This window comes from Dermacentor albipictus, chromosome 10, assembly GCF_038994185.2.
Source record: "Dermacentor albipictus isolate Rhodes 1998 colony chromosome 10, USDA_Dalb.pri_finalv2, whole genome shotgun sequence".
Taxonomy (NCBI): domain Eukaryota; kingdom Metazoa; phylum Arthropoda; class Arachnida; order Ixodida; family Ixodidae; genus Dermacentor; species Dermacentor albipictus.
This window is the reverse complement of record NC_091830.1, coordinates 76,433,546-76,446,333: the sequence shown is the minus strand read 5'-3', so window position 1 is coordinate 76,446,333 and position 12,788 is coordinate 76,433,546. Positions and strand designations below refer to the sequence as shown.

At 47.2% G+C, this 12,788-nt stretch overlaps 1 protein-coding gene across 1 annotated transcript; it reads right to left on the bottom strand.

The window, feature by feature from the left end:
- Positions 1–3,942: 3,942 nt before the first annotated feature.
- On the bottom strand, positions 3,943–12,357 carry LOC135898759 (uncharacterized). The gene is made up of 3 exons (XM_065427898.2): positions 10,030–12,357; positions 5,808–6,738; positions 3,943–4,967 (listed from the first exon to the last, which is right to left on the bottom strand). Exons 1-3 carry the CDS (start codon positions 10,926–10,928, stop codon positions 4,560–4,562), a joined length of 2,238 nt encoding a protein of 745 aa, XP_065283970.1. The 5' UTR covers positions 10,929–12,357; the 3' UTR covers positions 3,943–4,559.
- Between the last annotated feature and the right edge of the window lie 431 nt (positions 12,358–12,788).

The following is a 12,788-nucleotide window of genomic DNA, read 5'->3' as shown; positions in this document are numbered from 1 at the left end:
GATATGGTGTTAGGAAGTTCGAAATGCTAATGGGTCTTGGAAGAGCGGAGTACTTAAATGAATTAGTCTTTCCGTATATGCGCATGAAATTGAATCGATTGCACAGCCGCTGTGGCTTGTAATGAGGAGTTTGAAGAGGCAGAACTCATGGCGCTGTATTATGGGCGTATTTATGAAATGGTGATAGCAGGGCTGTACCACGATGATCCTGCAAGGGATGTAGTGAGAGGTAGAGCTCAATTTGTGTTACGCTTTTTTTTATAGTCATAACGTGAAATAAAACACGAATCCCTATTATGAACAGACTCGAGTCTTTCGACCAATTATATCTGATGGGGTGACCAGATTAATGCAGCCTGTTCAAGCTGAGGTCGAACAAATGCTAGGCAAGCTAGACTACGAATGTCTTTAGTAGAATTACAAATAAGAAAGGGGCTGACAGATGGAATAGCACACTGTAGTATAACGTTTGTAAGCAGGGATAAGGTGCCTCAGAAAGGCTTGCCAACGTTTCGATAGAAGGACCTATCTTCGTCAAAGGCGCCAGCCTTCCTGAGGCACCTTATCCCTGTTTCCAAACTTTGGTAGAATTATGTCACTTGCCGCGTATTTACCTTAATGACCTCGAAGAATTGGCGCGTATGTTTGCAAGGTGTGTTAACGACCATAAAGTCGAAGATATGTTGACACCAAGATAAGTTGAATGTGGAGTATCACGCAGAAATGAGGATATATATATGTGGTTAAAAAACGCAGAATTACTATGCTTGTGGCTGAAAGAGATAATTTAACATTTACAAACGTTACGCTTAATTAGCCAAATGTTCCACCAAAGAGAAATAAGTTATAGATATTTTTGGAGGATTGTATTATCGGCACCTTGATGGAACGATGAAAAATTCAGTCATCTGCAAAAATGCGCACGTGTGAGGGCATGTTATTCGGTAAGTCATTATTGAATATTTGAAATAGTAACGGCCTAAGAACACTGCCTTATGGTGCACCTCAAGTAACATTTCAAAAACAAGAGGAATAATTATTACCTTCTGTGAATTCCTGACGATAAGATCTTAATAAGAGATAAGGTCTCTTAGAGTAATAGAATCGTATTAAAGAGAATAATTTCAAAATCAAACGGCAATGTGCTACAAGGTCGAACGCTTTTGCAAGGTCTAGAAAAGCACAATCAGGTTGTGGATCCTCTTCCATGTTAGTATCTACATCAGTTGTTAATTCGAATAATTGCGTCTCACGCGAGAAGCTTCTCCGTAACCCGTGTTGATTTGAAATGAAAAATTTGTTGATTTCCAGGTGGCTGTAGGCATTTGATCCCAAGCATGTTCTAGCATTTTGCAAGATGTAGATGTTAATGATATTGGATGGTAGTCTTCCAGTGTGTATTTATTACCTGCAAAAAATATGGGTATGACCCTTGCTATAGCACGATGTGAGACAGACTTTCACCAGATACGATGAACGTGTTTTTCAGAATTTTAAAATTAATGTCGTCAAAGCCGCAGGATGTGGTTGGCTTGAACTTATTTACCAGGCACGTGACACCGTCAACTGTTATTATAGGTGACGTATATTCGTAGTTTAGTTCCGTTACATCCAGCAGATCAGGCTGATCTGTAGTGAATATAGAAGAAAATTAAGTATTGAAAGTAGAAGCACAGTGAATACCTGGAAGGGTAGTGTTGTTATTGTTGCGTAAATAAATGTTATCTTGGTCTTCATCTGGGCTTGTAGAGTGCCAGAACTTTCTGGGAATAGATTTTAGAATAGCTGCTTAGTCATAAGAGAAGTCACATTCTTAGGTGAAGACAGTGCAGAGCAGCAATTTTTCAAGCTTTCCTTGTTTGTGTCCTAAGCTACTTGCATGCGCGAACATTTACCACTGTCGTAGTGGCGCTTCTCCTTGTTTCTCAGTAGGCGTAGGGATCTGGTGAGCCATAAGTTAGATTTAGCTTTGGGTGCGTTAATGAGAGGGACGGACTGGTTAACCAAGGCAGACATCTTATTCCTGAAGAGTATCCAATTCTCTTCCACCGACCGACTATGAAATGAATGTAACAGTACGTGGGAAAATAATATATCTAATTCGGAATTCATAACGTCGGAATTGACTTTATTGTAATCAAGTATCCTTTAGTAGCAAAACCTGTGAAAGGTGAGGGTACGTTAAGAGTTAAATGAGGTAAGGAATTATCACTAAAAGCATTCATAGACACAATTCGGTCGTCTGCCTCAGGGGCAGCAGTGAGAATTTAATGCGAGCTAAAGAGTGGCGCTACAGTCAACATGGCTGACATTAATTCCTTCCACTTCATACATGCCGTGGATTGGTTCGCGGTATTCCTGGGCCAGGGTGTATGGTCTGCGAGTGGCCCCGCCCCCTGCTTGCTTGCGCCTAAAGTGGTCCGCCTCTCGCTGATCGCCAATGCTGCTGGAGGCACTCTTCTTTCTCTCCCCCTACTTTCATTCCCTACCCTTTGTTCAGCGCGGTTGAGGTGTGCTCTGCTGAGAGACAGTTACTGCGCTGCACTTTACCCCAACCTTTCCTTCCCAACATCAAGAATCTCCTTCTCTCTCTCTCTTCTACTGCAAACTAAGACAGATCCATCGACAGGAACTCCAATTCCAACCGAACTTTTGAAAGGCCCCGCACTAAAGTCTGGCTTCCTTCTGCGGGCACAGGCATGACACTACAGCCATTATGGCTGACATTCCTTCCTTCCACTTCATAGAGGTCTGTATTGCCGCTTCCCTTTATGCTAAACGTTTTAATCTGCTAAACAAATTTTTGAAGTGCAGGAATGCTGCCTTGAAGATTCTGAAACAAATCATAACGTTGAAATACGGTATGTTTCGTGCAGCTCAAGCATGAAATTGGGGAAGAATTTTGGGAAACGTAGTATTTGGCGCTTATGAATAGCGTCGCATCGTACTGAGACAATCTACTGTATGACCCTCTGGGCATTAATAAAAACAGCGACTAAAAGCCGTGCAGTACGGAGGGCTGCTATAGTGCCGATTTCTCCGTGCTCTTTAGATTGAATACAAGATGTGGGTTCGATGATATATTGTTACCAGAAACTGCGTGCATAAGCGAATATTTAGAGAGTGTGCATCGCATTCTGGGGAGAACGCAGATGCCTGTTGTGCTGGCATGGCAACTGAATGAGGTGGTTTTTCCTTCCGCAGTGTCGCAGATGCGGGCGCTTTAAGCTCTCTTTAAATAAGGCGCCAAGAAATGATTGAGACAAATGTATTCTAACTCAGCAGCGCTCATGGTCGTTCATACCCGCTTCCTGAGACGCGCTCTAGCGCTCAATAGCGATCTATCTTTCGGCCACACGCCGGCAAAAGAAACGGGAATCTCAGACACACTAAAAGCACATTTTTACAGAGAAGCTCTCTATGGCTAGAATCTCGAGAGAAAAAAATCCGTCCGGGATGTGGACAAAAACAATCAGCAAGAGCGATCAGTCGTCCAACTGTTCCCGCGTGATGTTAGCAGTCGTGGCGGTCGCTCTGAATGCATTCTTTCTTCGGGCAGGCAAGTGGAGAGGGACAAGAAGGAGCGGTTATAGGGCGACTACACCTTTCTTTTATTTTCATTTCAATAAAGAAAAGGAGGTGGAGGGAACGACCATTCAATTGTTATGTCACACTCTCGTTCGCAGCGGAAATGCCTAGGGAAGGGCGTGTTCATTTGTGCAAGCCCCCTTTCCGCGCTCTTCTCGTGACGACGGCAAGTCGATTGCATCAACTTCGACCAAAAATTGGTTGAAGTTGCTTCAACCGAAAATTTTGAGGACGCTTGAGCTTCGCCTTTAAGAGTAGAATGCGATTGCATTCAGGGATCCCCGACTGCTTCTCACGCTTCCCGGCAACTGCACCATAGGTTATTGGGAAACGTTCGCAGTGAACGCTATGCACGAAGGCGGGCTTTCTGGCCGAAATGCGGCATTTCGCATGGGCCGCAATGCGGCGGATGTGGTTCAAGGAAGCGGGCGCGCCGCTTCGTGTACGTAGATATCTACAGTCTGGCGCGCGCAAATGGCTGACGGCGTCTCCGGTCTATACATTGTAGAAACACTGGAAAAGGTCTTTCAGTTTGCGCGTAACAAACTTTTCTTCTATATTCAAATTACAGTCCCAGTGCGCTCATGTCTGTAAGTTGTGTGTTTGTCCTTTTTCGCGATTTTTCCACGTATTTTACCTTGAGAAATTCAAATATTTACGTCAAATACTTGTGCCACATGGAAGGCCTGGATAGGGGGGTTCGAAAATATTTTTGCCCAAAGGACGTCCCACACTGGATTTCCTGGGACACGGGCTCCTTAACGCTATCGCAATGGTATCAATAACCATATGAATCTATATTGATTCATATGGTCGTCAATGTGGTCATCCCACTACAGCTTCGCTGGTTAACATTTTATCAACGTATAAGGTCACTAAATATTGTAAAATTTTATTCCTTGGGTGCCACTCGTACTCAGACTAAGCACGTTTCCGCTCAGCAGAATGCTAGGTCTTTTATTTATGATGTGCTAATCGTATTCAAAAGCCCACGCGTCGTTTTGATCGACTGACACCGGCTCAATGTTGACAACGTCCCTTATCTTTAGGAACCTGCGAATGTGCAGCCAGCAGTGCTCGTTAATGTCAACGAGCTGAAACCTGGCATCGGGATCACGAAGGCACTCCACCCTCTCCTTGACGACGCCTGCGATTCTCATAAACTCCTCAAGGCTACAGTGGTGCACACGCAGAAGAGCGCTGCTGATCTTCTCTTTAGCTTTGGTCTTTGTGACGTCAGCACCTTCCATCACCATCTCGAGGAGGCGTGGATGGTCGTGCATCAGCTCGATGGCATCCGCACCGTCCAAGGTATCTTGCTGACCTAGCACGAATTGTGAAGCGGCCGAGAGGGCGGAGGCATTCCTTCTGGTTGCTAGCTGCATGAAAAAAGAAAACACGTCATGGTTAAAGTAGACAAAACCTGCGATAAGTCTGAAGCGGTCTAAATTTCTGAAGCTTTTGATAGTGCGTGCAGGAGGAAGGCCGCACACCGTTTCAGAATAATAAATAAGTAGCTCTGTTTCAAACAGTCATCGTACAGTCTACATCTTAGCTTAACTTATTTTGTAGCAGAAGTGATCTCGGAAATTATCAGAAAGAAGTCAAAGCAACGGGAGTGAAGCATTCTGTGTAGAACTAAGATTGAAATTGCCGAAATATGCATGCAGAGCAAAATCGCAGACAACCTCTATTTTCTGCGCACAAATAAATACTGGTGCAGAAATTGGAATCTGCTAACGCAAGAGATATGCTCTCTGTTCTTTTTAAGGCGGAGCTTTCTTTAATTCATCTCCAATTTTTCGCTGTGCTCCATTGGTATATCTCGCCTAATCACCTTGAGTGTTCACCGCAGCTTCTGTGCCTTGTTTCGCACGACTTGTATCCTCGAATGGTTTTGTGATGCCTTCCACGACGGTATTTAACTCATTTCCTAAAGCCGCAAAGGCTGCACATAACTGCTGCGCATAACATGAGGCTGCTGCGCATATTAGTCCGATTTATACCGCTTATGACGCAGTCTGGTCTCGAAAATTATGTATTGGTGAAGTCAGAAAACGTTCGAACAGGCCGTTGTTCGTGAGGATACTAGCATGAAAGTACCGTCTGGTAATCCTCCCAACTCTTCTGCAAATTATATTTGTTCGCTGTTTACCGTAATATAACATTTTTTTTGTGCTAAGAAACGAATTGAGCCAAGCGTTATCACTGTGCCATACCAGGATGTCTGCAAGTGCGATGTTCTTGAAGTTGAATGCTTCCGTTAACGCATCGGGCCTTCGCTCAAAAGCAATTTGCAGCTCTCCACAAAGCTTGCTAGTCGTGGTATCGCCACAACAGGCAGGAGTCATGGTGAATTCGGTGAGGCTGAGGCTCTTGCTGGCAAAATGTGCGAGGACGTTCAAGTCGTCATTGGACAGCAGCATGCCTTTGATGCTGACTTTGACAAGTTTGAGGTTGGAGGCCAGTGCTGACACTAGTTCCGCCCGGACATCCGTACGATCCTTTTCTGATAAGACAGCCAAAGCGCCCCTCAGGTTTATGTCGACATCAGTGAGTACAACCGCATTCCTTAGGCATGCCGCCAAGGCATGTATTTCGTCGCGATTGAATCTATTGCACTCAACCAGCATTGACCTTACGTTACTGGAGCTACCGACCACTTCCAGAGTCGAGATAACTGACTGCAGTACGACACGTTGGCGGGAAACGAACCACCCCAGCGTTAAGTCCACGCTGCTGATTTGCGGGCATTTCAGCAGATTCATTGCGTTGCTGTGGCGATGGTGTCCTTTGATGACCACTCGATCGTTCAGACCTCGCTCCAGAATAGTTTTGGAGAGCCTGTCGAGCCCATCGATGAATGGCAAAGTGTCGACTTCCACCAACCGCAGAGATTCATTGTTGGCTATTGCGTCGAAGAAAGTGTCGCATTCCGCTTCGCCGAAGCCCGTCAAGTCGACGCGCAGCTGCTTGAGCGGTGACTTCGATCCTTGCAAGGCTGTTTGCCAGGACTTCATGCATTGCGTGGCTTCAGGACGTGTAATGGGGGCACCGAGATGGGTATATGTGAACGTCCAAGGCAACTTTAGGATGCGTAGTTTGGCGCTCCGAGTGGCCACTTCGGCGAAGAGGGCGAACGTAGGTACGCTGGAAACAATATATAGTAAAGACATTTGAGTTGAATGAACATTGACCCCTAGTAAGCAAACGCGAAAATCAGACATTTAGACTCCAATGTAAACTCGTGTTAAAAACTGAAATTGAAGTCTCTTAACGGAATAATTCATCCCGGACTCATCATTCAAAGTCAGTATGCCCCCCGCATGCGCGCACATCATCCCATCTGCATTCGTTTTTCCAACGTACAACGTCAGCGAGAGACTGAAATGATCTGCCAGAACAAGCGACGGACCAATCCAGTGCGACTGAGTTCGAGACTGCCATCGAACACCTTTTAAGCTGCCCACCCTCATGTGAAACCCCTCTCCAGGGGCCCCCATTTGAGGAATAAATAAATGAATAAACAAACAAACAAACAAACAAACAAACAAATAAATAAATAAATAAACAAATAAACAAATGACTAAAATATTGGAGGACGCTTAAGCTTCGCCTTCAAGAGTGGAACGCGAGAGCGTTCCCGTCGACCCGCCAAGGGGTGTAAGACAATGGGCTACGGCGCAGCGACAACGCGCCCCACATCGGACGCGGGTAGCGTCGAGCAACGCAGCGTTCGGCGCGGCAACGAAATGTGCGCCTGAGCAAGCAACGCACGCCTGAGCCTTAGAAACAGCTCGTTTCTAAGGCAACACCGCATTCACTAGAGGCGCTTTTGTACCGCTTCGAAGCATCGAACTCGTGGCTGAGTGGTAGCGTCTTCGTTTCACACTCCGGAGACCCTGGTTCGATTCCCACCCAGCCCGTTCTTGCAAGTTGTTTTTTATTCATGAAGTGCCTGCTGGGGTTTATCGCTCACGGTCAATGCCGCCGACGCCGACGACACCGGCTTTTCTGCGACACGAGCTCCTTAACGCTGTCGCGTTAACAACGAAATAAATAAAATGACCTGCACCCAACACTATCTATTACTGTTATTTCAAGAGCCTGAGCCATCCGCTGTGTCGGAGGTCCATGGCTCTGGTGGTCTCAATGCGCACTGATATACATTGACGAGTGACCATCAGCCGTCCTCTTGGACGGAGTTAGTCTTCGGGTATTGTTTAATCCAGATAATGCGTCCTAATTTCATGGACCATGACCTTCTGCGCTCACAAAAGCACCGGTTCCTTGCAGATACCGCTCTTGCGGTGGCTTAGCGAAGGAGCAGTTGGAGGGGCCGCAGCTGACCAACATTCAGCGACACCGATGGTTATTGTTGGCGCAGTTAGGCTGTGTGCCCATCACACGAAGATTGCACGCTAGAGAAGGTCTAATTGGGCACTGGCATTCGCACGTAGAGTGTCGGTATAGCGGGGAACGACCTTCTATTAAGGCGTCGTATAGGCATTCGGGCGCTCCAATATTTTCGCATCGGCTGATGATAAGGTGAGAACAAAAGGCTGCGCTTCACCCGGAAAGCCAGGCATTGATACCGATAGAAATTAGTAAGCAGCTATGGGCAACCAAGGCTGAAATTTCTCGCGTCCAGGGCAGCGCCGTAACGTGCAGCCTAGCGAGCAGAGGGCGCAGTTTGCACAAGAACGTACTATTTTGCATCGCCAAATTTGCCGCTCATATTGAAGCACATGCATCCAGAAAATGATCCGTCTTCGGACCGACGTGCTAGAACGCGACAGCGCATGCGCTCTTGCCAACCCGCATGCCCATAGAAAGAACCCGGCTGGGCGCATCGGGCTCAACAAACATTGATAAAGGCGCGCATTCGTGATTGTTAAATATGTCGTGCGATCCTTGAGGCCTCCCTACCGGATGGCGTCAACATATTTTAGTTACCCACTGAAACTGCCATAGCTCCTTCTGGTCAGCGCTTGTTCCCAATACAAAGTAAGGATAGTAGATTTATCTGCCGTATAAAAGTGGAAACATTCGCTTATTACTGAATAACTAAGCATGGTGCCAGCACGCACAATCAAACATGAACACATCACACTCGACGGGCGCGGGCAATTGCTTTCATAGCGCTGGTGTGAGCATGTGCGGCAGCAGCAGCGAGCGAAGTGACCTTCGTGCCGTCTATCGTTTCAATGCAAGAGCGGCTAGAACACAGCGCGAACAAAGGTATGAGCCGTTTGCAGATACCTTTCAAGATACGGCGCACGAGACCGCGCAAAGTAAGCACTTGTTTGCAGAGTGAAGCACCACCCAGTACCGCTGTCGCCCCACAATTTCCTCCAAATATGGCGCGCGAGATTGTGCCGCGATCACCGGGCAGTCGCCGAGCCCAAGTGTATAAAAGTGCAGCAAAAACAAAAGGGAAATATTTCACTGTTATTGCGAGCGGGGCCCTGGTAAGGCAGAAAAGACTCAAAAAGAGAAAAGTGGAGACGACGCCACTTGAAGGTTCTCGGTCTCATGACTTTTCACGCCGTCTGCTCTGGTCTATAAATCATTTCTTTTTGATAACGAAAGACCGTGTTAAATTTTGAGGGAGCCACAGGGTGGCGACAACACTTGCAGCGTCGCAACGGTGCAAATAAATGGAAACACGGACATGCATGACGTCACATCGACATGTCAATCTGAGCGTGTGGCGCAAACTTGCAAAAGTCTCCAAAAAGATGGTCATTTCAGCGGCAGTCACAAGAAATTTCCCGTGAAATATTGGGACGATAACCGCACTAAACAGTACAACACCGACTAAACTGTTTGTGAATTGACTACTAAACCCTCTGGAAGAAAACACATTTAAAAGATCTACCTGTTTCGTTTACTTCAAGGGGAGTATAGTAGCGCGATTCAAAGACGGGACAAGAGAAGACACAAAGGGACACACACAGCGTTATGTACACAGCGCTATATACACACAGCGCAAGGTACGTCGGGAACCGTTTTCTTGTTTTGTGTCGCAGAACAGGTACTTGTAACGACGATAAGGACGGCACATGCTAACACCGGACATTACATAGTCTAACAAAAAGAGCAAAACTTACAGGATTGTATGTGCCATTATTATTCCCACATTACCCAAACATAGTTCGAAATCAGGGAAAGCTAATTCCAGGGAAAGCTAAAAAGAACATGAAACGTCATTTATTCGAATAAAAAGCTAATACAGTAGACAAAATATAGTAATTTTCTTGCCGAAATCTCTGCAATTGAATGCTGGCTACAGCAAAAAAAAAATGCGCTACTATAGTGTACGCGTTAAATTTTAGGTGCCTCACAGTGTCACAGTGTCAAGAAAGCTAAGGCCACTTAAGCGTTGCGATATTTTACAACTGCAGAGCCTATCCAAAATGCAATTTCAATTCTACTTACAACATTGTTGTCTCGATGTCCTCGATGTCCACGTTCAGTTCCTTCAAAAAATTCATTTTGCAGAATGCGTCAACGAGTTCCCTCATGAGTGACCCGCTGATGAAGTAGGCGTTCGATTTGAGCGTCAATTTTCGCAGCGGGCAATTTTCCTTCGCGAGGTACGTCGAAAATCTTGGATAGGAGTCTTCATCTCCGTACGAGAATACGGATTTTCCTACGCAGAGGTCGGTGATGCTTTCGTTTTCAATGAGTGCTTGGACGAGCGAACCGGCCTCAGTGCTGGGAAATCGCAGCTCTGCGAGGTCAAGGGTCGATAGACAACTTATGCGAAGGTCAAAGGAGTAGTCAATGAGGCAGTTCGTAGTCGAGCAGTCCTCGAACTCGTAAGACTTGAAAACTAGATTCTTGAGCTGCGGCAAAGACCTTATCACGTCGAACACCACAGCTGCGCGGTCAGATGCAATGAATCTTCCGCATACAGTAAAGCTGTTCAAATGGGGATGACGTTTTACTACTGAGAGCAACGATGGGCGAAGCATAAAGTTCCTAGTGAATTCCATTGCCGTGATGCAGTGGTGCTCCGCGAGTAGAAGCTCAACAAGATCCAGTGCTCTCGCTTTGCACGAGTTTTCCTCAGAGCTGTATGAGGCGGACCGGCAAGTGCTTGCCTCGACAGCCGCAATAAGGGCATCGCCTCTGCTCTGTCCTCGCTTGTCTTCCCGAAGCTGCAGGGCAGCGCCTAGAAGTACCCTATTAATTTCCGGATGGTGCTCCAGTAACTTACAGCTCGCACCATCCCCCTTGGTGCATGGAAGGTTCTGCGCGCTCCATTCGTTGCTGCTGTTGTCGAGGGCATAGCTGGCGTCGACGGCATGGCCTGCATGAGGTGCCGTAGACATGATTCAACAGTCCACTGGATGGCGAAACGGAGTGCTGCCTCGTAAATGCAGTTCAGTAAGACTTGGATATAGAAAGAAGTGCTGCACTATCGCGAGCACTATGGGCGGGAACAGAGGTGCACGTGTCACATAGCCTCGAACCCTGCTATGGGGCGATATGTGGTGGCCACCGTCGGAAACAGAGTGGAAAGGAGGACGCCGTTTTGATCACTGTTGGAAGTCGCACCATGCATCTCTTTATACAAAGTGCGGACCTTCACATCGCCAGCACGCATTGATAAAGCTACTTGATATTGCGGTTACTGGCAACTCTGTCCACCAAAGCGTAGCCAATAGCAGCACTGTTTTGAAGCGTAAACATGTGAGAGCTCCTTCCCTGGGAAATCTGTCCGTCTGTCTGGAACGCGTGACACGATGACGTGCTTAATGTAAACATCAAGTCTTATGGGGGTGTATCTGAAAATAACTTACGCTATACGCACGAACGGGCGCTTCAGACACGCAAACGCTCCAAATGAAAAGAAGAAAGAAAATGTGGCTAAAAAATAATGACTCGCTGTAAGTTACTGAGCACGTAACCACCTTATCGGCAATCGGCGGTCAGTGAAATGCCGTTGGTTGCCGTTTTCGACAAACGCAGGCGCGGTGGGAGGGTTAGCAGTTAGCGGAAGAGCGTCCCTCTTTCCCCTCTGCTTTCGACAGCGCCATCCACGTACCGCTCTAACTCGGTTTCTAGGCTGTTTGCCACGCGTTAGCGTGTGCCCGCTTATATTGCTCACGATATTAAAGCAGCGTTAACGAACAGGAGGTATGCACATAACGTCATCCAGTAGTCAGTGGCAGCAGTTGCGAGCGTGCACGAGGGAGCCTCTGGCATTCGTGCTAATAAGCATCTGCTATTCCCTACACAGATATCACAAGGAGCGCGGATCCGGCGATACTGCGTCCTGCGGTTTGCTTCTGCACATGGTCCAGAGGACTCGGGCCAGATCACCTACCTGAAGTTTGCTTCTGCGCATGGCCCAGCGGACTCAGGCTTGATCGCCAACCTCTGCGCAGTGAGGCACCGTCACTTCCGTCAGCGGCAGCACCGTCGACTTCTGAGCCTATATATACGCAACACGCCCAGATCATCGACACTAGTGGCAGCAGTTGCGAGCGTGCACGAGGGAGCCTCTGGCATTCGTGCTAATAAGCATCTGCTATTCCCTACACAGATATCACAAGGAGCGCGGATCCGGCGATACTGCGTCCTGCGGTTTGCTTCTGCACATGGTCCAGAGGACTCGGGCCAGATCACCTACCTGAAGTTTGCTTCTGCGCATGGCCCAGCGGACTCAGGCTTGATCGCCAACCTCTGCGCAGTGAGGCACCGTCACTTCCGTCAGCGGCAGCACCGTCGACTTCTGAGCCTATATATACGCAACACGCCCAGATCATCGACACTAGTGGCAGCAGTTGCGAGCGTGCATGAGGGAGCCTCTGGCATTCGTGCTAATAAGCATCTGCTATTCCCTACACAGGTGGGCTTTGGTTTCCATTTTTCTCTAACTTTTGCATATCGCAACTGCTGCCACTGTTACAGTTTTTGTCTCGGTGCTTTGTATCCGTCATGCCCTCAAATGCTGAACTCGCGAAGCACCTTGATGCGCTAGAAAGCGTTCTGCAGGGAAAACTGGCTACGGTGGCTCAACAAGTTCTGGCGAGCGTTAAATTGAAGATGGCCACTGAACCAGAAACGTTTGTTGGCAACTTTAAGAAAGACTTGGAGGAATTTCAGGGGAGCCTGGCTTACTTAAATGCAACTGTTGAGGAACTGAAGTCTGAGAACGAGAAACTGAAGATTACGAACTTGGCACT